The following is a 26,134-nucleotide window of genomic DNA, read 5'->3' as shown; positions in this document are numbered from 1 at the left end:
GCTCTTTGTATACACTGGTAGAAGGGATGCCTTAAAGTCCAGCACTTCCCATTTGTCCAGCTGTTTCCCAGCTCTGGGGCCAAGAATTCTTCCTTTAGGCATTCCTGCCCTTGGCTTCTTCAATATACTCAGTTGAAGAAACAGGTTTCAGCATTTCCGTAGTACCTTCTCTACTATTTTTGTAGGCTATACAGCCTCTCCTTTCAGCATCTGAAGACCACTCATTCTTGTCCTTTTCCCATGGAGCCTTGTCAGTCCAGTTATTTCCTCCCCTGACCCATTTTCAAAATAAAATGAATGGTTGGATGGGTGCCTTTTTTTTTTGGAGATTCTCTGGGAAGTTACAAGACACTTCACAGTGGCAGTAGTAATTTCAGTCTTGACTCCCATATTGAATTTGACTGTGTCACTTTTGTTTAATTTTGAACTATGCGTTGAGTTTTGAAACCTTTCTGGTGGTGATGTTCTTACTATCATTTAATGTGTCAGGATTAGAATATTTCTGTACGTATAAGCCTAATGACCCGAATTTGTAAAGCTAAACAGCCACACTGCTGCTGGCGTGACTCACTATTATTTTTAGCTCTGAAGGGGAGGTAGCAGATCAAAGGTTCATCTTTCCTTACCAGGAAAAGTTGTGTCTTTTGTTGAACGAACTGGACTTAGTGAGAGGTTTAACTTTTGTGTATCTGTTTTCAGTTGGACTTGTGCAAGATGCTACACATCTCTTTGGTTTCCTTTCATAGCAGCCTCGTTCTTTGAGTTTTTGTGTGGCAGGGGTCCTTGCTTAGACACTCTGGGACCTGAACTGTTGCTGGGAATAGTCAAAGCAGAAAAGGTGACTGATTTTATTGCATGTGGAGGAGAACTCAAATCCTGGGCTGCTCTGAGGGACAGGGCTGACTGGTGAGGTGCTGCGCCTTTTGGATACTTGCTAACAGGATGACCAAAGCAAAAGGCTTCATTCAGATTACATGGGTTTTAGGTCTTAGATAGTAGCTCATAGTGGCTATGCAGCGTATTTGATAAGGAGATTACTGCATGCACGTACGTGAACGTGAAGAAAAGATTTACTTTCCATTTAAATCACAGTGGGAAATGGCACTTACAGAAACCTCTTCTTGGGAAAAAGAATAAAAATAATAAATAATAAGAACAGTTTTTAGACCTAATTTGAATTATTTCTTAAGAAAGATGTATGATGATGAATGTCAGTTCAGTGATACTCATATGTTCTCCATAATCAAGCCTCATTGTGCTACATATGGGAGATGTATCTGAGCCAAAGAGGGCTCAGATAAAGGGTGGAGAATATGGAATACAGGGGAAGAATGTGCCTTGCATTATCAGGGGACTGCAAACTTAGATAAAGCAAGACACAGACATTTTGTCAAAGAAACGGCGTATGTAAGTTTAAAGCTTGCTCTAGGCAGTTTTAAGTCAGCCAGCACTTAGAGCAGCTGATAACCCAGAGTGGCACTGACCTTGGCAGATGCACAAGGGTAAGCTTTGCATGGGGATGACTTATTTCTTGATCAGTCACTCAAGTATGAGTGGCACTGTCTGGCATTCCTTCAGTATTGATTATGGATGTTTTATCCCGAAGCAAACACATTGATTGCAGATAGTGGAATCAGAATCAGTCTCTGTATATCTGAGCTCTTCTGTATCCATTCTGTGGTATCCTGGGGCACAGTGATGCCGCTAAGCTTATGCTGCATAATTCAATCTTCTTGCTTTTTTTTTTTAACCGATTCCTCTTTAAAGTTGCATTGCATAGAATTGGAAGCATGATTTTGCTCAGTAACTACCATCAGGCTCTTTTGTCTGATTATTGTTGGCTTTTTGCTTGTTGCATTCATGTCTGGAGGATGTCTCATGACCTTTGCTTGTGGACATGCAATTGCAGATAGTTTTCAGGTATCGTAAGGGGCTGCTTTGAAGTTGTCAGTGTTTAGAGACACAGTGGAGGCAATTTAGCCACAACGACACTATTTTTAATCCTTCTTCTGTGTGCTGAATCACTGTACCTCTTGCTAAATATGTCAGGGTCTGTGGGTGTTGAATGCTGCTGGGATGCAAATCCTTTTTCTTGTCAGGAGCTATCCAGGCTCAGGAAATAAAGTGCCACGATGGAACAGAGCTCATTTGTACCCTCTCCATGCAAACTGCAGCATTTTCTAGTTGCTGAATAGTACAGCTCTAGAGTCACACCGTAATCCAAACCCTTGTCTGGAGGGTCATCAACTGTGATCCAGTGGACGGGGCCTGCTGTCAGTGCCAAAAGCCCCATAGATATTCTCATTTTAGGCTAAATACATGAAAATAAAAATTTCTGAGCTAGAAAAATGTATCTGTTATCTGATACCTTAGGGAATCTAACAGCTCAAGTATCCCTTCTACATCTTTTATTGGGTGACTTGATGGGTTCAGAGGCATGTTTGTGCACACTGCACTGCCCACCTGCACTCCCAGCTTTCTCAGATCCTCTGCACAGTCAGAGAAGCGAAACTCAGAGGATTTCTGCTTTCCCTGCTCTTCAGAGAAAAGAAATGGTGTCAGCTGCAATACTCCACTCGGACACAAAAACCTGAGCTGGCAGGAAAAAGCAAATAGCATTACTGGTGCATAAGGCTGGTTGCAAAAGGATTCCTGGGTTTTAATAGTGGTCATTGAGTTACAGATCAGATGGTAAAGATTTTGGACAGCTGCATTTTTTTGCTTGCTTGTTTCTATGTTAGACATTTGAATAAAGGATGCAATACTGTGATGAGAAATGGCTTTATTTATAGGATTTTCTTTAACGGCATGGCCTTGCATTGTGAGATTCAAGTTCTTTGTGAGCTCAGTCTCTGCTGATAGCTCGTGATTGCTTCCATTTTGCAGATGGGACAGGTTTCCTTACTGTGCCTCAGCCTGTCTTCTGATGGCTTGCCCATAAAACTAGCCACTGTCAAACCAAGATGTTAGTATGGATGAACGCTTGAGCATATGCGTTTACACATATGTGAACACCCACTGCTTACTCAATTGCCTGAGCAGAAAATATACATTATTATCTTGCTTTTTATACATATATAATGCAGAATGCAAAGTTATGCTGCCAGAAATAGGAGCAGGATTTTGAAAGGTTCACTTGTAATAAAATCAGAAATGAATATGAAATTGGTGTGTGTTAAAAAGCAGGCTGAGTGCTGCTGGGATTTGTATATGTTCATTGATCCCTTCAGCAGGTCACCACTTGTTAGCTCCAGATCTACAGCTGCTTTCCTCTGAATGCTTTCTTTTACTGGGATACCTATCTACCTCATAGTCCCAAGACACTGACAACAATTACCAATAATTATTGTCAGTTTTGAAGGGAAAACCAGGACTGAATGGGCCAAGAGACAGCATTGCTCTCCTGTCCCTGACAGTTTTACATTGACAGCCAATTGTCACACAGGGCTGCTGCTGTGGCCTCTCTGCTGTACTTTCTGAATGTAAAGACCATTATACTTGGCTGCATCAGAAGCAAAACATCAGAACTGAGTGAACAGAAGAATTCAATTTTCAGTTTTTTTCTTTTGGCTGTATACTTCTAGCCATACAATGTTGACATTGAAAATATTTTAAAATATAATATCTAGTACATTATTCAGGTTTTTTTTTTGCCTCAATGCCAGCTTTAGGACTTGTAGTAGACTAATACCTAACATGAGAATTTTTTTTCTGCTGTACCTCATACTGTAATTTATAAAACTTAGCATAAGAGACTCTTGGTGTCTCTGAAAACTGCACCAGGTCTGCAGTTTATTTGGAAACTGATGACTTGGGTTTCATTTAGGTCCCAGAGTTCCTCCCATAAGTATTAATATTCTCATTCAGTGTAAAAGGTTTGCCTAAGGCTGAACCCTAACAAATGAGGTAACATCCTGTAGTCATTAAGGTTGGAAAAGACTTCTATGATCATCTAGTCCAACTGTCCACCTACCAAATGTTATTAACATAAAAAGAAAGTGTTGGAGAACACAGGTGTATGGGGAACCATTGATCACAGCCTGAATCTCTGATTGACCACCTGAGGCAAGCAATGAGTCAGCTGCAGGAGCACAGGTGAAGGCAATTCAGCTGTGCTACCAAAAGGAGTGGAGCCTGGCTGCACCTCTCCCAGATCTCATTTAATGGCTGACTGCCACTAAGGCAGGATCTCTTTCTCTGGAAGTCACTGCTGTGTGGAGTTTACTGTGAACCTTCAGCATTGGTGAGCATTTCCCATTTTTCATAGATTATCTTTCTATCACAATAATCTTTCATATGGAACATCAGTTTAACCTCTGTTTGCTTATTGACTGTATAACTGCACAACAGGTTTAACCAAAGGGCTTCATTTTCACCAGTGATCTCCCCAAGTTTGTAGTAAATGTAGGTGAAATCTGTGGTTTCGTGCTATCTTAGGAAACCAGATCCAACCCCAAAGCACCTTATAGCACCATCAGTGGGAAGTGACTTCTGGCCGCTGTACTGAAATATCTTTACCAAGATATCATCTGCTCAGTGTTCTGGAAATACAGGAAATATTAATTACAAAATATTCTGACAGCTCTGTATTTGTAACACAGCTGAATGGGGCTCATTTTATTTACAATACTGATGTTGATCAGAGTAGCACTACTGAACCATTCGCATCTGAATATTAGACAAAAGGCGTGTATTTTAATAATACATTCAGTACAAATTTGCATGAAAATAGTGCTGTTGCTGAAGAGTGTATTATAAAGTGCTACATAAATAATCAGCTTCTAAACAGACTCCAAGTATCTATTTATGCAACACAGCAGTTATAAAAAATTAGTTTGTGTTTTAAGACTGACAGTAGCTTATTGTGTTTAGCACCTTCGGTTTGTATGGCAGAACACTTTTCCCTTAACAACATGTTTAAAAAAAACAAAGCAAATACCAAGATACATGCTGTGCGCACACACCGTATTTAAATATAAAGTTCAGCTTGCATAATGAGCCAACTACAGCCAGGGAACTACTAAGTGCGATGATTTGTCAGTAAATGTTCTACAGTGCCTGCATGTTATACAGGTTGTTCGTATATATATGATATTATAGATGGATAATGCCACCTGAGCTACAAGATGGGTGAACTAAGGCAAAAGGGTTTCCAAATAGGCAAGTATGGTTGGCTTTACCTCTTGTTTGACCATTAATGTATCATGCTCCAAACATCAAGTTTAACAGCCCAGTTGCAGTTATTTAGTAGTTGGTTAAATAACACTGCTACAGATTTAAGCTTGTGGGGTTTCTGTGTGATATGCTTCTGGTCTGGAGTGAAATATTGTATTCTACCTGCTTATTATTCAGTTCTTCATGCCAGTATATGCTCTAGTGTTTGCTGGAAGCAGTGACTTCTTAAATCAAGAAATTGTGTTTATTTAAGTGTGGATCTTCTACCCACTCCACTTGTGATGTGCAGCTCATGTCCAAAGGACGTGGACTCAAGGCAAGCTGGGTGTGAGGCTGCAGTGTGTTCCTAACATAAAGAAGCAGCTGAAAATCAAAGGCCTTCTATTTGAATTTTTCAGGTTTATACATCAGGATTTGTAGGTATAGTCCTCACGCGGACTGTTTTGCTCAAATTCAAGAGACTGAATGATCCCAGCCTGAAAATAGCTCCTAGGAAATATTTATTTTTGTCAGCACGTAATCTACCTTTCCTCTCCCTTTTCACATGTGTTATAACTTTATTCCAGAACAAATATATAGTGCTTGATCAAGATGAAACAATTTAGCAACACTTTCAGTACAGAGTTAAAGCCCTATAGTGCAATGTAAGTAATGGAGTGACTGTTAGAAAATAAAAAGCTATAGAGACGTAAGTATGGCCTGATACTGTGGTCTGTTATTTCTCTTATCATCAGTGTTATTGCTATTATGACTGACTGAGGTGTTTTAACACAGTCTGGCTACTATTCTCAGCTGAAATTAGGAGTGGTTTGTTGCATTATTTTCTTTATGAAACACAACGTGACCGTATGCTGCCTTGGCGCAAGTAGGACCAAACTGTTAAGGCACAGCTCACGTTCTTCAGTGTCCTTGTGTTGTTGCTTTTATAACAGAAACAGATGGCTTAGCAGGAGTGTTTCTGGCCTTGGTAAAACAAAGATGCAGAAGGTCATATGAACTGGCTTTTATTGGAATATGCTGGCTATTACAGTTAGCTGTTTGACAGTTGATCCTAGATGTACATCTCCGTTGCACAGATCAGATCGAATGTCTCTCAAATGCAGGCAACGGGGAAGTAAAGTGAATGGTTTTAAGAATTGTGATGCAAAATAACTGATTTCATAGGCATATATACATTTCTGAGACATTTCTGCTTATATCTGGTCCTGAACACGCAGCAACCACATTTTGGTTGCGTAGGAATAAAATGACTGCTCTGTTGGAGGCATGTCATGGTTGCTTACATAAAAGCCATGATGGCCTTGAGACCTTGAATCTGGACAGAGAGATAAAAATATGGTTATATTTTAAGCTCCTGATTCAGTGACCTTAGTTCAACAGTGACAAAAGATTTCTGCCATCTAAGTAGGTATTAAAGGACCTCGCAAATGTGAAATGGATTTTTCATTTGCTCAGGCGCCTGCATCACGCTTTCCATCCTCGTGACCTTTCACAGAGCCAGCAGAGATGCCAGTTAGGGATGAGAAACTGAACTATGCTTGGCATTAGAAGTTAGGTGTGTGGAGACGGGGAGCTGCTGCTGGGACCGTGGAAGAAATCTGTATGTCTTCCTCTGCTGAGCATATTGATATTTCAGTTTTTAGCTTTTTATATCCATGCCAAATGGAAAATTTGATTTATGCTTTTTAGACCTTGTTCACTGTTGTTTATTCACTGTATTTTGGCTTTTCCTGTATATGACTGGGAGTAGGCTAATGTATGTCAGACACGTGATTGCCGACAGTAGGAAAAATAAGTGCTAAGAAAAGGTCTGCAAAGTGACTTTATCTCATTTTCTTCTTTATTGCTGCTGCATTAGATTGATCTACAGTGTCTTCTTTGTTCTGACATGTATTTATTCACCTTTTAATTTTCTGCATAAAATTTAAATAGTTACACACTTATTTTTATATATATCAAAAGAGAAAAGAGATCAGTGAAGATAGTAGTGCTGAGAGGGAGAGAAGAAGGGCTTTTGGAAATACACTTCTACTTTGATTACATTTTGCTTCTGGTTCTAAATATAAAATCTTTCCAAACTTTCAACTCCAGAAACCTTGTTAGGTCATATTCGCAATCAAATATTTGGCCAGGATGCCATTAAATGAGTATTTTCCAGTGCAAAATTGTAGTAAGGACAATGAAGCAGGGTTCATGAAGAAGGTCTTGCATGCCTGTGAGGTGGTCCATTTTTAATAACAATCTTAATTACTCCAGCAAAATATATTTCTTTTCCCTGCAAATATTGCCTTAGTGCATACTGAAGGCAATCATAACTTCAGCAATATTAGTGCTGCTCTAAAAGTCACAGCTGAATATGTCAGTGGGAGTGAAAGTAAAAGGTGCTGTAGAAATGTTATGAATTATTATTAAGATACATGAAAAACCTCTGCAGGGAGGAATTGGGACATCCTGGGAGACAGTCTGCAGTCATCCAAGTGGGAGAGCTGGAGGTAGCACGTTAATAGAAACGTTGTTTTTCAAAATCACCATGACATCAACTTTTATATCAAGTGCTGGGGCTGATTATATAACAGTGATTATCTTAGGTGTGATGAGCAGCTGTGTAGATGAGAGGGACTGAGATGTGTTAGGGAAGATAGAGTTGGTGGTGACACCTGTAGCTAAAGCTGCTTCATTAGGAATCCTTGTTTTCAGTGCCCTGTAACATGACAACTGTTAGGCTGAAATTTTCTATGCTTGGTTTCTTTCTGCCTTTGTAGCTTAGGATTCCTGGAAATGTTAGAACAAGATTTACAAAATATATAATTGTGCCCAATTAAGTTACTTTTCACAGTAAGTAATTTGACGTGTTGCTGTATTATGGGTTTTTGGAGCAGGGACATAACTTGCCCAGGTGCGAGGCCTGAGTACTAGAGATGTGCTTTATTGGCAGTTTGTCTGACAAGATTGGATCAAATGCCAGTGTTCAGTGCATCAGGGTTTGCAGATACTTAATACTTGCCTTTTTGCCCAGGGGAGTGTTGGTCAGAACAGAGCTGCATGAAAGAAAGCATCAGTTTGCTTTCTTAAAGTAAATGACATGCTGGAGGAAGTTGAAAGGACATTGGATTGTACACTCCCTCGGGTTACAAAAAAGCTGAAGTCAGCATTGCTCATCAGGCCATTCTTCCAGCCTGCTTATGTCTAAGCCCATTATGGATACTTGCGTTCTTTCTCAGAGCAATCACCTACTTTAACCCTCTTTAACTCTACTATGAGGAGTTATTTCAGATAAGAGGAACAAAAGCAATAATACAAATAATCATTGTTACCAGTATGGGTTCCAGTAGGGTATTTACTTTGCATATGGGAAAGAACTGAAGTCCCCTAGCATATAAGAGAAGCATCTTGAGAAAGTATGGTATGTACCACACATCATCTAGCAAAACAGCCTCGTATTTGCTTAACAACATTTTCCTTCTTTAGTAGGAACAGAAGGGAAAACATCCCAGTTCCACCCTAAGTAATCTAAAACCGAAGTTATTATGATTGTGAAGTAAAGCCCCTCTGGCAAGATTTCTTGGTTAGAAGGATGATAGTTAAGAATAATGACATGCAAAGTCTTTATATGGCAAGCATCTTCTCAAAAACAGCATAAGCAATTCAGAAGTAGTTCAGAGACTAGAACAAGTGATGAATATTTCAATAAATGCACTGCGGAAGTTACCAGACACAAACATACTATATCCTCTTTCATCCTCTGAGCAATATATGCTTTAAGGCAGATTTCTTCTGAAGAGCCATGGAAGGACTAAGGTATAAAACACAGATGCTGCTTCCTCGTAGTGTACTTTTAATATTTCATATTTTTAATGACATTTTGAAGGTCAGCTGTCTAGGGAGCTTGAGGGAGATTGTGCAAGATGTTGAGAGGTCTGAGAAAGCTCTACTCTGTTCTTTGAAGAACTCTGCTTTCATCCATCTGTTTGGCAAGGAAGCCATGATGCATATAAAACCTGTATACACAGAGGCTCTGTGCATAGGAAATAGGCTGTATGTTTTCTTTTGCAAAATCTGCTGAACACTTTGTATCTAGATATTGAAAATTTGATAGCATTTTACTACCTCAGTGTATTTCTGTATTAATATCCAGTGTTAAAAGGCTGGCTCACGTGAGTAATCTAAATTGCTTGTAGCTACTCGCTGAGATGGAAGGTTTAGTGCATTTTTAGATGAGGCAACTGTTAATCAAAGGTGCTCTTATCACAGTCTTATTCTTGTCCTTCCTTTGCATGCTTTCCATTTTCAAGGGAGCAAGTTATACCATAAATTCCATCTTTTTAGAAAACCTTTCACTGAAATAGAATTTGGTCTTGAGGCGAGACTGCTGCTTCTTGGAACTCCATTTCTCAGCTATAATTATTTTCATTAATTTCTCTGTCACTTTCAATAGCTCTTTATTATTTATAAAGTTATCAGAGGCTCCCTCTGGTGGTTATATTAACTTAAATAAGACTAGCGTTCCAAAACTAAAGAAGCAAAACCAAGAACACATCAGTCGTGCAAGAGCAGCAATGCAGTTTTACATGGAAGAGGAAAAAGGTAATTTCTTGCAGGGATAGCTGAAGAATTTTCAGCATAATATGAGCCTTACTTTACAATATTTCATTTACCACTGCTACTGAGTAGTAATTTCACGTAGGAGCAGAACACGAGATCTACTGTTTGAAAACATAGCCCCCCTTTTTGACTATTTAAAGAATAAGAGCTGTTATCTCACCTGGTGTGGAAAAAGTCTGTAAGCTTTGACTTTTCTTTAAAAAATAAAAATAGTGTAATGTGCAGATTTTTTTTTTCTTTAAATAATGATGTTGCTTTCAAAAATGCATCTCTCAGTTCCCATTTGCTTCATCTGTTGTATGTTTTTTCCCTGAGCTTTCAGATCATATGTAAAATATGGTGGTGTGAGAGGCAGGCCTGGCATCTCTGCTGTGTTCCAAAGCAGGGGCTGGTTTTAAGCACTGCTTGAAAAGTGCTGTTTATACTTGTGTTGTCCATCTATTTTTGTAGGCTATGAATAGATTCTCAGAAGGTTTTAGTTAAAATGCTATATTCCTTTGGGTCCTTGCAGTCTGCTGCTCTAAGATAGGATAAGAGGTAATAGCCCTCAGGTTGCACCAGGTGGGGGGTTCAGGTTGGATATTAGGAGAAATCTCTTCTCAGACAGAGGTGATGCAGTAGCACAGGCTGCCCAGGGAGGTTATGGAGTTGCTGTCCCTAGAGATATTTGAACCATGGGGATGTGGCACTGGGTTAGTGGGACGTGGTTAGTGGGCAATATTGGTGGTAGGTGGATGGTTGGACTAGATGATCTTCAAAGTCTTTTCCAACCTTGGTAATTCTATGATTCCCCCTCTACCCTCATCTGTCCCCAAAGAACACAGTTGTGAATTAGGGAAAAATCTCTTTTGATGGCTCGCTGCTCGGTACAAGTTTCAACAAGTCTTGTATCTACTATGTAAATAAAACCAAAATGGAGAGGTAATTGAAGGCTATTACCTGAGTTATGTACAGGCCTGGTACTCATGAGGATTTCACAGTTTTGCTGAATGTTGAGATAGATTAAAATACTTTGGAAGCTGACTCCCAGAAGAGAAAATGTATCACACAATGTCATTACAAAAAGAATGTAACTCTTCATTACTGTTATAAATCCCCCTAAAACAATTTCCTCCCTCATTTGAGCGTGCCATATTTCAAAAGTAACTGTAACAAGATGGGATTTTTGCCTGTTAGACAGAGTTTGCCTGATTACTGTTTAAATGAGTTCCAAATATATGATGCATTCATCCCAACTTGGTGTATCTCTACTTGTAATTCTTCCATACCTTGCAGAGCAGCTGACAGAGCTGAGGCAGCATCCCTTGCTGCCTAAGAGAAAACTGCAGTGTTTCAAGCAATCTGTGCTTACAGAAGCTTTAAGGTATATCAGCATTCCCTCAGTTTTTCCATGGGATACAATCCTTTGACCTCCATCTTCACTCCATTTTCAATTAGGCTTTTGTATTGCGCAAGTGGTGTATGGTATGGGTAATCATATATATGAAATGGGAAACATGCTGAGTTTTAAGATGTACATTAAAGCTAAAACCTAGAGTACATATTTATGGGTGTGAATACATGCACGTGGTGTGCAGGATATGCCCATAGCTCCTTTCTGAGCAGCACACAGGTATGCAGTTGTGCTCACATAGTCAGGCCTAATTCTAACACAACAAAGCATTCAGGTTGCTCCTCAGGCCATTTTAACGAAGGATAGTAGATGACAGTTGTCCATATTCTTGTAGCTGAGGAATATCTGGGCTATCCCTTAATTTTTATTTCAATCTTAGTCTTAAGCAGACAATGTGATGTAACAACTCCATATAATTTTGTCCAGCAGCAAGTTTCTACATGATGCTGACAGCACACAAGGTGCTGTGTTTTAAGAGAACAGTAGGTCTAAATGCATGGAGGATAGGCATGCCGTGTGTGTGGCAAAGAGCAATAGGTCAAGGTGTATAATTCACACCATGCAGCACTGTCTCAGTGTGAGAACTGCTAACTACTGTGGGTGGTTGTGGAGGTCATTTCTGTCTGACATGTGGTGATTGATGTGCCTTTGGTGAGCAGCATGTGGGCTGTGAAATGGCTTGAGTCAAGAATCAGCAGCAGAGTGGTACTTTTTGTACCAGGAACAGGTATTTATAATCTTGACAGTAAGGCAGATCACATCAATGGCAGCCTCTCTGTTTGTAGGTACAGCAGTGTATTCATGGAAAATTAATAGCAAGCGAAGAAATTCCAGAAAGTGACTGTGACGAAATGCAGAAAATTAATTAAAAGCTGAAAAATTTCAGGCCACAGATAGGGCAGATGATGTAAGAGACCACCAACTGTGGAAAGATGTTTTCTTGTCATTGGATTTTACAACCTAAACTCAAAGGCCTCATAGATAAAAACCCTCAAAGGGAAAGCAGCTGGGTCTGGCACCCAGAAAGAATAAATGATGTAAGTGGGGCTTTGAGAGGGGCTTTAAAAGACAGTGTGATGTGTGGGGAGAAATGGAGGGTGGGTAGGTGGTGTAGAAAGATAAATTTAAGCCTAAGAAAAAGCAAGGCATCTTAAAGCATATCTTGGGGAGAATGCAGAAGAAAGGTAGAGCACAGAAAGAACTGGGAATAGGGAGGACAGATGAGGAACTTGGACTTTGCACAGAAACAGGAAGGGAAAGCAGTGAAGGGAACTGAGGACGTGTGTGTCCTGGCTAGTGGCAGGAAGCAGAGGGAGTGGGGCTTTCCACAGAAGAGGAGCCAGGAGCTGAGGGTGACCCCACCATAACCATTTCTTTACCAATACAGTCCCAAAGAGTCCCCCTGGCTCCAGGGGGGCAGAGCTGGGTGCTGGTGATGGTGCTTATCAACCACCCAGATGCAACCCAAGGCACCCAGTCAAGGCAGCAGGAGATGGGGTTATGACATGGGGCCCAGGAAGATGAGGTCAGAGACAGGAACACCTAATAGTGTAGCCCAAGGATGGTTTGGGTGCACAGGGCTGAGACTTTTGGATCTCCTGGTTCATGGGCAGAGGGTATGGGCAGGTGTCCCAGGTGAGGTCAATCAGCACCATTAAGGTCTACCAGTGCCCTCAGGGTCCTGGTAAGGTTTGTATTAAGAGTGGAGGTGTTAGCAGCTCCAGAAAGTCAATTATGATACCATGCATTGAATGCCGATTTGTAGTGGATGAGTCCTATTAAGTAGAATGGCAAGAAAGAAAGGAGATTTTAAGGGAGAATTTTGGAAGGCAGCAAGGAATGGTCAAGAAACTGGGACTGGGACTGCATCAGTGTGCTTCGTCAACAGATAAGTTGAGAGTTTTGAAATGAAGCTGTTCTGAATTATTGGCGACAAAAGGTATCCATGGATATTGTACAGAATAGAGCAAGGCTTGCCTAATCCAATAAGGCCTGAACAAATGATATTAATATTAACTTCCTAAAGCAGTTCACTTCTTCTCTCAAATGAGGCTCAGAATAGTGTCAGATAGAAAAAAAAATATATTTTTCTTCTTTATAAAGGTGGCCAGAAAGTGAAGGTAACAGTATTTGTAGGCAAGTTCTGCTCATTTAACCTTAATATGGTCATTGTGTTGGACAGGGTGCTGGCTGAATGGAAACTAGGCTTTCTGTTCACCACCACATTATTAGCCTGTGCTGTTTTTGACCTGACTCTGTTTTACTGAGTGCCCCTCATGTAAATTGGTAATATACATGCCTGTCTTGGTTATACAGTGATTTGAAGGCTGATAAGAGAAGTAAGAAATGATTTATTATCACAAGATCGGTATTGACGTGCTGTAGCCAAAGTAGATACTGAAAGACCATGCTTTCTTAATAAGCTGTTTAACTATCTCTGTAGTTTGGGCTGCGGAAAAAGGTTAGAGATGTGTACACATCATAATTAGGAAGAACATAAATGTCCAAATAACTGTTTATGCAAGTCCAGAATCTTGGTATGTTGCTTGTATTAGTAAAGACTGCAATTCATCTGACGCTGGAAGGCAGACTTGGAAATCTGTGGTATTATAAAAAGAAATGACTGAGCCTAATACTTTGTAAGAACAATGTAAGCTTTGAAAAGAAAATTCCTGAATACAATCAAGCAACCCATCATGTGTGTGGCTGAAGTCTATGGTGTAAGGAGGGAGCTGGACTCCTGCATTTAAGTCCGCTTACAACATAATTCAGGGTAGTGGGGTGAACTAAGGATGAAGCATTAACTTCAGCTTAGAGTTTTTATTCTGATCACTGGAGCCTAAAGTTATTAAAAGAACAAACACAATTATGATATCCTAGGGGACTGGCATCCTTATGAATCTGAGTATGCTGCCTGTTTCTAGCAGAGCATGTATGTATGGATCTGTGTACTGCATGCTTGTTATTTTGACTAGGTTTGCTGCAGCTGTTGCTCTGCAAAGAGCCATTTAATTGTCAGGGGAAAGAGGAACTTCAGAAATCCTCAAATCTATGAAGGAATATAACTTCTAACTAAATTCATTGTATGTGTGGTTAAAACTCTTATGCCTTGAATAAGAAGGAAGAACAATCTCTTTGCTAGTTCCAGACCTTTCCTAGCTCCCAGCTAGTCAATTTATAGCACCATAAAATATTAAGTAACAGCTTCCTCTTCCTGTAGTCCTTCAAAATGATGAGAATCTGTTTTCATGATTGGGAGGGATGTGATTACTTTCTGAAGAGCATATGCCTGTATTCTTTAAATTTAACCAGTGTGTGTGATTTTCAGATTGGCTTTTATGTAAATATTTTGAGCATCAGATATCTCAGCATTACCTAATATGCGTTCACAGGAATGCTGTAAAGTCCCAGTCTTTCAAGTGCCTGCCAGCAGATTGTATTATATAAAGGGCATTAGATTTCATCTGACAGCTTCAACTTCACTGTTGTCAATGCAGAGTACATTGTAGTTTTTGGAGGTGTCAGCAGAAAAGCAAAACAAAACAAGAAGACAGAACAACAGAAGGAAACATCAGGTTTTTCTGTTCCAAAAGAATGGGCTGTTAACTCTTGAGAGGCTCTCCTGGTGCATTAATAGACTCCAAAACTGTTCTGACTCCATCAGTTTCTTCTTGGTATTGAAGACCTTGTCTCAGTGTGCTGCTCTTCCTCTTTGCTCCACTGTCTGTGGCTGAGGGTTCTTTACCTTCCTGTTCCTCTCCAGCTCCGTGTTTAGCTTATTGGGAACCCTCCTAAAACTGCTCCTTCTCGTCCTTCTCTCTTCTCTCAGTGGTAGCACCATGCAAACCGCTGCCAGCTGGTTTCCAGGCAAACATATTTTTGTATGTCACTACATCTTATCACTGTGCCTTTTCCGAGTCACTCCTGCTGTTCCTCCTCCAGTTTCTCTTCTGTCCTCAGCTTCCTCCTGTTCTGCATGAGTTCGTTGTCATATGCATAGCTGAAAGTTGGCGACTTCCAGCAGTGCCCTAAGATAGTATCTGTATTACCCACAGAGGAAAACAAAATTGGAAATCTCTGTAATCTGGGAGATTGTGAAAAGAGAACTTGGTTCTCTCCAGCTGAACAATTCACCACACTTTAGAAATTAAAGAAATTAAAAATCTTGCAGGTACATTAAGAACGAAATAAAGCATAGATGTACTAAAGAAAGGTTGTGTCAGATTAATCTATTAATCTCTTGAGGCGACAGCTGGTTTCTCAGGCGGGGAAAATGCAGCAGATAGTGTCTGTCTTGACTTTAGTAAACTGCCACCAGGGAAACTCTATGTGAAGATTTGGATTAATAGGAGAACTGCACAACTGATAAGAAAATGGCAAGAGAGGAAGCAGATTGTGTTGAAAGGGGAAATATTGGACCAGAGGGTTCTTTACACACTAAAGATTTGTAAGATTTTCATCTTAAAAACCTTGCCACAAATATTGAGAATGTGCCTTTGACGTTTGTCACTGAAACAATTTAGAAGGCCCCCTATGGAGAAGGCCTGGAAAATTGTATGTGGAAAAGAGGGATCTAGGGAACCGTAGAATAATAATAATTATTGAAGTTGAATAATTATTACTAATTGCAGTTATGTAGTTATTACTAATAACTGTGTTTACAAAGAAAGACAGCAAAGGTGTGAAGGGTCTGGAGTACAGGTATTATGGTGAGCAGCTGAGGGAACTGGGCTGGTTCAGTCTGATGAAGAGGGGTCTCAGGGCAAACCTTATTGAACTGAATTGAAGTGAATATGATTCTGAGTCAAAAGGGAAGGAATAAATATGCTTCTGCATCATCTGCCTGCCTCTGATTTTTTTTTTTCCCAGTCTTTGCACTATGGACAGAATAACTCACAGGACAGGGCACTTAAAATGAATAATTATAAGTAACAACTGTTTCACGATGATGACAGTGCTTCATTATCTGTGCGTCTTCTTTTCTATACAGTTTGGTGGTTTTGTCTTGTTCTGTCAAAATAAGAAGCAATCTTGCTATTATTCTTGTGAAGGCAAACAACAAACTAAAACTGGTGCCTAATGCTGGCAGCACTAGCAAAATATAGGCACATAAAGTCACTTTTCAACTTATAAATCAGAAGTTCTCCTTTAGTCCATACTGGGGCCAAAATCTGTCAGTGTATTTTTTTCCCATGGATATTATCTGAGTAGAAAGCCTATTCAAGTAGAAGTGTTTTACTGTGTGATCTGGAACAAAGTTGAAAGGGAATGTGGCAGTCCTCGCTTGTAAGATACCAAGTGGGCCAGCAAAACCACGGCTTACCAAATAATTAGGCAGCAAGCAATGCATCCACTTCTTGCCTGTTTATTGGTTCATTGTTAAGCCCTTGTCAAAAGCCAAGCAGATGAACTCTGCAGTGTTGTAGTCTTCCAGATTGTTCTCAAATAGTGCACATTCAAAAGAAGAGGAAGATGCAAATAAGGCATGGATGACTGTGATGCAGTTCACATCTAAGAGGAAAGGTCACAGTTTCTAATACTGTGGATAGGTGCATGCAGAATAAAGCACTGTAAGGCATAAGAGCTGTCAGAGTATACAGAAGCATCAGAGGACTTATAAGGAATCAAGTGCAAGAGCTGGAGTTACTGTCTGCCTGCTCTCGTGCATTGAGTATGTACCAGCTTTTAAAATCCCATGTCTCCCAGTTTTCTCTACTGTGCATTTTATTAAAAAGTTACAATAATTATAATATTCACATATTAATCCTGATTGTCTCTACATGCAATTCTGCTTGTTCTTAGGGGGAAAGTATAAATCAATTTCTATTTCACAGCTGAAATGCAAAAAAAATGTTGAATTACCATACTACTGTGTGCAGTAAACATGTGACACTATGTAGAGAAGTCTGTAACTGATTCAAGAGTAAATATCAGCCCCCAGAATGATGGTTCTCTACTGGATGTTGTAGGTGGCATTTCATTACTTCAGATTTGCAATGATGAATAATGTTATACGCTGTTGGCCTACGAGAAATATTACTGTAGTAACTCATGATCCATTTGTTATGTTGCTGGGTTTGTTTGTTTGTTTGTTTTGCTATATTTCCTAAGGCGATGCACGTCTAGACTAAAAATGTTTAAACCAACTCTTGGTAAAGGTAATTAATTTTCCCTAGACTACAAAACATAGGGAACTGATAAATGACAGAGCCTATAGATACTGAAAAGTACCCCTGGCCAATAACATTCTTAAAATTATAGGAGTATTGCTTTATTTTATTTGGCACTTTTTATTAGTAGCTTTCTGTGCTGTTATTAATCCTGTTCAGTGACCTAAGGCTGGATTCCCACATTGACAATATTGCAACTCTAATGAAATCGTTAGACTCATAATATATAAAGTGTTATGTGTGAGGAACAAAATACAAGTGGGGTTGGTTGATTTAAATCAAAATAATGAGCTTGCCTATACATTTGGATCAGTAAAAAGGAAATCTTGGCCTGAGCAATATGTTCATGTGTCATATGTTTAATTTTTACTTATTTAATTCCTTATGATGGTTCTTCTGGGTCACTAGGAAACAAACATGTGTTGGCAAGTGTAACCTTTATTATAGTTCCTTAAGCTGAATGAGAGGATGTGTTAGATATGTGCTTGTTTGTCGAAGGAGAGGTAGAACTTAAAGTGCATTTACTGCATCCTTGGTTTTATTATGGTAAAAGATTTTGATTTGATTGATTGATTTTTAATCAGATTGTTTAGAAAACTCATCATCCACTTCAAAGTGTGTTTGTCTGAAGCCACAATTGAGAGTTGTTCAGAATTCAGATAAAAAGCGTGGAAATAGCATTCGGACAAAGAACCACTTTGAAGCAGTTAAGATTAATCTATGTGGTAAACATTGACAAAAATAAGTGTATGTAAGCAAATTCTGTATTTAAAATCCAGTTTGAAACCTGAAGTATTATCAGTAAAAAGAAAAGAAGAAAACACAAAGGAACTGAACTGGCAGGAGTTGCTCATTTTCACCTTCTTCTTTTTCACAGCATAGAAAAGAAAAATCCAGTTTCATCCTTTTTGAAGTCCTGCTAGAGACTGCAGCTTGAATAGAAGCAATCATTAAACTGAACTAACTGTATGAATGGAAAAGAAGAAGATAATTTACTTTATATCTGCAGAAAGTTAAGCAGGCCCTGGTTTCAGATTTTCACTTATTTCTGCTTAATGCTTGAGCAGGACAAGCCTCAGGTTGGGCCTGAGCATGCACGTGCCACCATTCTAAATTCTTCCAGAGCTAAATGCCAGTATAATAGTATAGGATGCTGTGGTCTTCCTTCTGTGATAAGTTGGCTCTTATTCACCCTGACACACACCAGGAGAGCAATGATGACTCTCTGTAACCAAAATAAACTATGGTGGGAAGTGCTCGGCTCTGTCAGTAGAACCACGGGCTGATTTAACTTCTGCTTTATTCTGTTTTATTTAAGTGATGCTAGGTTCAGAGGATCACGGAGTTGCATGTGACATTTCATATGGATTCATAAATTATGCAGCCAGAGTTGTGAGACTACAAAGGGCTGGAATCAACAAATGCTTCCTGCATTATAAATGAAATTCTTATTTACAAAGATGACATAGCTGTATTAATTTTAAGGAGTAGATACGATTAAAGGGGCAGGCCTGTGCTGTTTAAGGTATTAATAAGAAGAAACTCATTTTCAAGAAGAAACTAACACATTTTTAGTGTTTCTTTGAGGTTTACTAAAGTGCTTTGCCAATTTTATTCTACATCTTCTTCCTTTTCCAGCAATTTAAAGTGTGGTTTTTTTTTTGTTTTTTTTTCTTTTTCCACTTGTATTAGCTTCATGTGCAAGTAACAAAGGGACAGATCCTGTATCAGGTTTCACATACAAAACTATAAATTGTCATCACCTCCATCAATATAAAAGTCAGCTTGTTCCCTGCTGCCCTATACTGGTAGGCACCAGCTGCAGTGTGCTGTCATCCCTGAGTTCTGATGTGTAATTGGAATGCCTAATTGGAGGCATGGCCCCTGAAATAACGATGCTGTTATGGCATCTGCTGTCACTGATGCAGTGGCTTGAGCCTGACATTTGGATGCAGATCCTTCCCCTTTCCTACTGGTGGGTGTCCTGGCCAGAAGCAGCTCTGGTGTGACTCCTGGAAAACCTCTCAAACCCTGGTTTGTCCTGGCTCTATCTCCTTGCCTTCCATTTCCCGTGCCTTCTGTCTAGGGAGCAGCAGTCGTGAGGCTTTCCAGGGATATGCCAGTTTGATTTAGCACAGGAGTGCCCAAGGACATGTCATGCCTGAGAAGGGATTTTGAGGTTGACCGTGGCTCTTGGGAGCATCTCTGAACCGCTACTCCTTTTCAGCTGTTCCTCTAATAGGACTGTGCAAGGAGTGGCTGCAGGCTGCCATCCTCATTAGGATGGCACGTCCACAGTGTCCTCTTGACATAAAGCAAGCATTACCAAGTGGGGGCACAGACATCGGCATGATGTGCAAAGCTCCTTGGGTGAGGTACATGTGGGAGCACCGGGACCTCCTCTGGTCTTAGAGGGTGCAAGGGTTGGGTGGTGAGTCAGTTTGAAGCTGGTTGAAGAACACAGGGTTGGAGGAGGAGATGACATTAAGTGGAATAATAAGAATAGTGAGTCATTGTGAGTGAGGCAGCCTTTCAGCCTTTTTGATGGTGGGTTGCCTCTCTTGGAACTAGTTGCTGCTTGCACAGCTTGCACGTTCTCTGTTGTTGCACACAGATGTTTTAGTGTCTGTGATGTGTGTTACACAGTGACTGGTTTTATTTTTCTGGTCTCACTCCTGGTTCATTTGAGGAAGAATGGAGCCTAATGATTTTCTTGATTGTATAGGTATAACTTGTGGATTATGCCCAGTACCCACCCCCAGAACTTTTATTTGCTGTTCTGTTTCTTCTCGGTAATTTGAACATCTCCCTCTCTTCCAGCAGCTTGTTGTGCTGCGCTGTATAAGGCTCAGCCAAGTGAGAAGGGATATCCAACTATGCTGAGGTTGGGAGCTTTCTGCAAGGACAATCAGTGAGGCTGTGATTCACATCTTAAACAGGGCAGGTTTTCTGAGGCAGCTGAAGCCTCAGGGAAGCTTAAGCATTAGTGACCCTTATGGGATTAAAGAGAGTTTAGATTTTCACAGGCATTTCACTAATGAAATTACAGGTTTATAATTTCATTTCACTTGCAAGGCTAGATGCTACTCTGAGCACATCCTTCCTTTCCTTGTTACAGTGGTATGTGGATAGCTCAATTAACGTCACCATCCACAAGGAAGCATAAACAGCCAAAGGCACAAAATGCTGTGCCTGTGTGGCTTTCACAGAGACAGGCAGAAACTGTTAAAGGGATGAAAATGACTTTTCCTTTGTATGAGACGAGGAAGCCCTCAGTGCTTTTGCACTTGTGGCCTTTCTGCCTTCATCCTAATAAGGCTTTTTACTGTGAGCTGGCCTAAGATAACCCACTTTAGCCGTGTTTGCAGGCTCCTCTCAAAATGTGCGTGTAGGCAGCCTGGTCCTGACACAGTCTGCAAAGCCTTAGAATCCCCCTGCTGCATCTGAAATAGAATTTGGTGATGGAGGGAGCCCAGGTCCAGGTATTGGTGCATGAGAAGCCTGTCTCCATCATACTGTCACAGCTGAAGACAAATACAGAAAGCAGGCCATATCTTTAATATTATTACACATTTTATATCACTCTTCCTTCACTGTGAGTATGTAACAGACTGAAATGAGGGTGATGTCTCTCTAGTGCAAGTGCAACTGTTTCTGAGGTAACAACATCAGCAGTTTGTCAGTGAATTGCTGTACAGCAGCTTTGGAGGCACAGAAATGCATCAGATCTCGATTGGAAATCACCTCAGCAGCAGCATGAATTTACAGGATGCAGTAAGATGTGGCGATGAGGGGAGAGGGAAATGAGGAAGACAAAGGTGGAAACTGAGAAAAAGATTCTGGGAAATGCAAATAAATGGAAGGATTCTTCCCCCTGCTTTGTTTCAGGCATATCTGAAATTCAGTTGTGGCTACATGTGACTGCAGATGCATAATTTACCCCTTGCCTTTCTGTCCACTTGACTTCTGCTGGGAGCACTCTTCTAGCAGTGGAGTGTGGCTGTCTTTGCAGCTCACTTCAGACAGAGCAAACTGCTCACAGACATACAAATGTGGTGAAGTGTGTCTGTATTACCCTGGCATCGGGAATGGGAATGGCTATATTTGTCAATGAGCAATTTGCCAGTTTACAGACTTCATTAAAGTCTGTTTTCCAAAGGAATAGTCTGTTAATGGAGATACTCATGTTGAACCTCTGATCGGAATATTTTATCGAGACTCCAAGCTGATGTGAGAACACACTGTATGAATTTGCAGATTGAGCAGTCTATCCAGTAGTGTGAGGAGCTGTTACTTTAATTCAGAACTGAACAGGATTTGGGAACTTCTGGCATTTTTCAGATAACAGCCTTCTGATATTTCAGGCATTTCATCCAGAGACAAGATGAACTGTTGTATGTGAGAGAACGTACAGTGCAGGATTCCAGTAATACACTCCATTCGGATGGACTGTAACTGTTTTACACCCCAAGGAAAGCACTGCTTATTTTTTGGTCTTCTGATTCATTTGCTATAATTTTTATCTGACCAACAACACCACCAAGTATGTAAGGTAAATTAAAAAGCCATATAAAATACCTCCACTCTATCCAGGTTAAAAGAATTGTCACTTTCTGATGGCCTCGTGATGGTCCAGCAGTAAAAATACAATAAATACCACAACTGAAGTACATTCTGTACCAGCTGCATGTAATGGCAATGATTAATTTCAATGCTCCTGAGCCTCATCAGAAAGTGTTATTGCTTGCTGTATTTTAAGCAGAATTTCTTAAAGGTGCCATGATACAGAAAGTCTTCTAATTAGATTAGTCTAACTAAGGGATTTAATGCCATAGAATATCATCCCATAAAATTGGTGCTAGCGACACAGTGCTGATTATGAAGATGGCTGCTGGCCTTACTAAATTTTTGCTGTTGAAGATACTATGAAAACTGACTGCTTTAACTGATAGGTGTTCTGCATAGTTTTTACTAGCAGACGCTGATAATCCCTTTTTTCACTTTTTCTAACTATGAAAACAGTATAGGAGACAAAGTGAAATTTCATTCTTTTCTTCCCCGGTGACTCACTGAAGGGTTTGTAAAGAAATAGAATTCATTGTCATTCTAACTTATTTTAAAACTTATTTGATATACTCTTTCCTGCTAGATAACACTTTTCTGCTGTAACCATGGCTTTCCCATTTATGAGATTGTTATGGTTCTTTCACAAGATTTATCTTACGTCTCTGGCTGAAAACACTTTTTGTCTGATTTATTCAGGTTCTAAAATGACCAAAGCAAAAGATGTCCAGTCCATGACATGATATTGCTCCTTCCGTTAAATAAAGTACTGTATCACAATTTTGAGTAGCTGCTTGTAAAAACATAGCTTTGATAACAGAAAGAAACCAAAGATGACAAGACAAAAATACTTACTATACCAAGCTGCACATCAGATATGTGTTCACTCATTTTTGACAGCGTAAGATTGACCTTAATAAGGTTATACTATATAGAAATTATTGTCATGTAAAGGGTCCAGCTCTGATGTTACTGAGGTCAATTGGTACACCACAGCTCTCAGGAATGTTCTAGCATTGCTGTTCTTGAACACTGTGCCAGAAGTTTCAAACATAAAGTGGAAAGCACTGAGACTTAACTCTCAGCTAAATAAGCTGTTGAAATACCTAGTGTGCAATACTGTAGTGCAAAGAGTGGAAATGCCAGTGGCATCTCCTTAATTGAAGTGCCATTGGTATGTGAGCATTGCAGAGGCTGGAGGTCGGGGGTGGCTGCGTGGATGTGGGCATTGATACTGGGTTCTGGCCATCCTGCTTTCAGTTCACCTTCTGAAAATGGTAGCCTGATGGGAAAGTTCAGTACAGTGACCTTGACCCATGGGATGGAATGAGGAAAGTGTCAGACCTTCTGGTGGCTCTTCTGAGCCTTTCAGTGGTTTGGGAAACAAATCTGTTTTGAAAAGTCTTCTGCTGTAATACCTTAATTCTCCCTGACTGGACGATGGAGGCCCTTTGTGCTTATGACAAAGGAAGTAGCTGAGGCTTTCCAATGCTATTATTTTAAAATCAGAACTTTAAAGGCAGAATGTGATGATTTATGAGTTCTCCAAGCACCTCTCCCACCAGCATTAATTGCCCCCCTGCTGTTTCTCCTGCAAAATTCTTTTGCTCTTTCAGTATGCAGTACTTGTTCAGTACTGTGCTAAACCATTGCTAGTTTGCAGTAAAAAAAACAAGCTCCAAAAACCTCACTTTATGCAAATGATGTTGAAATAGGTTTGATTAAGTGATAAACAGGCATTTAATGATTGCATCTGTTGGCTTTTCGTTTGTTATTTTACAGTTAGTTTTATGGATATAAATGGCTCTACAAAATCCCTTCTGCCATGAATGCTGTAATACAACACTCTCATAAAAGTGTTTTAAGAGTTTAGTAGGGCCACCAAGCCAGATTCATAGGGAAAACACACATCTCCAGCATTAGAGTGTCTTTTATTCCTTTGGTGGATGTCCTGTACAACTCAAAATCTCGCTGTGCCTGGCAGCTTGTCTTCTGTTTAAAAGCGTGATGTAGTTAGGCTTCATGCCCTTTTCTTTATTCCCTCTTCCACTCTGCTTCTGGCATATTATTATTCTTTCCAGTAACTGTACAAGGCCTGTAGAACCCAATAGTCCCCAAGAGTAATTACAGATACATTACTGTGCTATCCCCATGGGTAGATTGAGTCAGTGCTTAATTTTTGTATAGGTCAGCTGTTGAGGAATGTTCTTGCTCTTGCTTCTTCCATAGTTAACTATGTATAGTTAACCAGACAGAAATATTTCTGTCTGCCCTGTATTTGTTCTGTGGTTGGAGGCTGGTCCTTTCCCTAGTCTGGAGCACCCAGTACCCACATATAATTGATAATGAACATTAATGGAAGATGTAAGGCCTGTATGGAGAGCAACCAATGGGGAAGCCTAGACAAGGTGTGATTATAGCTGCATGAGGACTGAATGAACACAATTTGATTGTATCTTTGTCTGACATAGGGTTTGATGACCTCCATGCTTGTGCGGACCCTGGAGCTCCTGAACATGGATACAAGACACCCAGTGCAGGTGTTTTCTTTGAAAGCGTGGTTGTCCGGTTTCATTGCCAAGAAGGATACAGGCTTAATGGTACTTCAAAAAAACTTTGTGTGAGACACTTTAATGGCTCCCTTAGCTGGAAACCAAGTGATAAACCTGTGTGCCTACAAGAAGGTAAGTCAGTTTTCTTAAAGCAGTTCACCAGTGTTAGTGCTTCTCATTTGTATGTGTACCTTGTCCTTGTTGTGGTTTGTGCTGAGACACAAGCTGGAGTCTGGTGTCCATTTTAATGGATCTTAGTTGGTACATACCAGAGTTTCCCATCTATGATCACCATTCCTCTGTTAAGTTTGTACTGTGAGAGGTTCTGTGTGTGTGCCTATGTGTTGAAAGGGACATAAAGGATTCTGAAGAAAAAAAAAGTAATATCTTACTCAGTTACAAATTGATGCAGAGAGAAAGAAGAAACCAATCTCTGTTATCAGTAAACTGTTTATAGCTATTTGTTAAAACTGCCTATTTAATACTTCTTTCTGTAATATCTTACTAGGAAAATATAATTAACTTCCATTGCCACTGTTCCTGCTAATCAGGAGTATTAAACAATTGTATTTTATGGCATGTGCATGGTTCAAGTAAGAAAATCAAATATGCATGAAATGCAAAAATTTAAAGTCACTGTAGAAGTTTACTTTGAGATAAGTCAGACTATTATGCATAAAACAACTTATTTTTATTGTCGTGCATTTTTGAATTTGCATTTGGTTTTAACTAATTAGGGCATTAAATTACTCTCTTCTTCCAGGAATTTTTAGAAGCAGGATTAATATGAATATCATAAATATAAATTTTGGCCAGAAATACCTCAAATCAGTCTGAAGTGTTTATTTAGCTAAGTATATCAAAGCTATAACTTGTTCTTTATGTTGAATTATTTCGGTCAACAGAGCTATTAAAATTGACAGATGTGAAAAGTTTTAGTTAAATCAGGTGTGCATATTTTAGTGTTGTGTCTTCTCCACTGAAGACATCAGCAATTGCCTCCCTGATTTCAAGGTGGAGGAAGATAAATTCTATTTCAGGAGGCCTTCTATCATTAAATCTAAGATAAATGGACAGCCTTCATTCAAATGTAGTTACTTATTATCTGTAATCCAGAACCACTCAGCATGAATAAACTCTATACCCCTAGAGTTTAGTGGTAAATTATAGGAGGAAGTCCAAATGACAACAGTGACTACTGATATCTAGAGGGAGCTGACTGTGCAGTGTAAACACATCTTGTGGTTAAATCGCCCTACCCACAGCACTGAACAGATTTTACTTGATTTCCAGTGTTGAAATTATATGCAAGTTTGAAGAAATTTGTAGGTCATAGCTGAGAGAAATCAACTTGATAGGAAGAAAGGGGGTGATGGTCATTTTATCAGGTGGTGCTTGCTGAGGAACTTTGATACCTAGACGTCAAGTACATATGTAGATAGGATGAAACCCTGACACGAGTCATGGAATTATTTGGAGCTGTCATAATCAGTGCAGCATGAGACCAAAACATGCACTTGAGTTATCAGCCTCACTAATAATATGCATCCCTGTTGATAATTATGTCCTCAAGCCATTTAGCTACAGATACAATCAGGCTGTTGAAAGAAGAAGAGCATCAAGGCACTGATGTGTTTAGATATTGGTGTTCAACACTGTCATGCGGTACAATCTTTTTA

The 26,134-nt window shown here is 39.8% G+C and overlaps 1 protein-coding gene across 2 annotated transcripts in view; it reads left to right on the top strand.

The window, feature by feature from the left end:
• SUSD4 (sushi domain containing 4) overlaps positions 1-26,134 on the top strand; it is a 60,915-nt gene that overhangs the window by 10,574 nt on the left and 24,207 nt on the right. For both annotated transcript variants that reach the window (XM_015857237.3, XM_085541182.1), the window contains exon 2: positions 24,375-24,587. In XM_015857237.3, the coding sequence (XP_015712723.2) occupies positions 24,375-24,587 (213 nt within the window). The remainder of the gene's footprint in view (positions 1-24,374; positions 24,588-26,134) is intronic.

The sequence above is a fragment of the Coturnix japonica genome, chromosome 3, assembly GCF_054131305.1.
Source record: "Coturnix japonica strain WE chromosome 3, WE-NBRP24, whole genome shotgun sequence".
Taxonomy (NCBI): Eukaryota; Metazoa; Chordata; class Aves; order Galliformes; family Phasianidae; genus Coturnix; species Coturnix japonica.
This window is presented reverse-complemented; position numbering and strand designations above follow the sequence as displayed.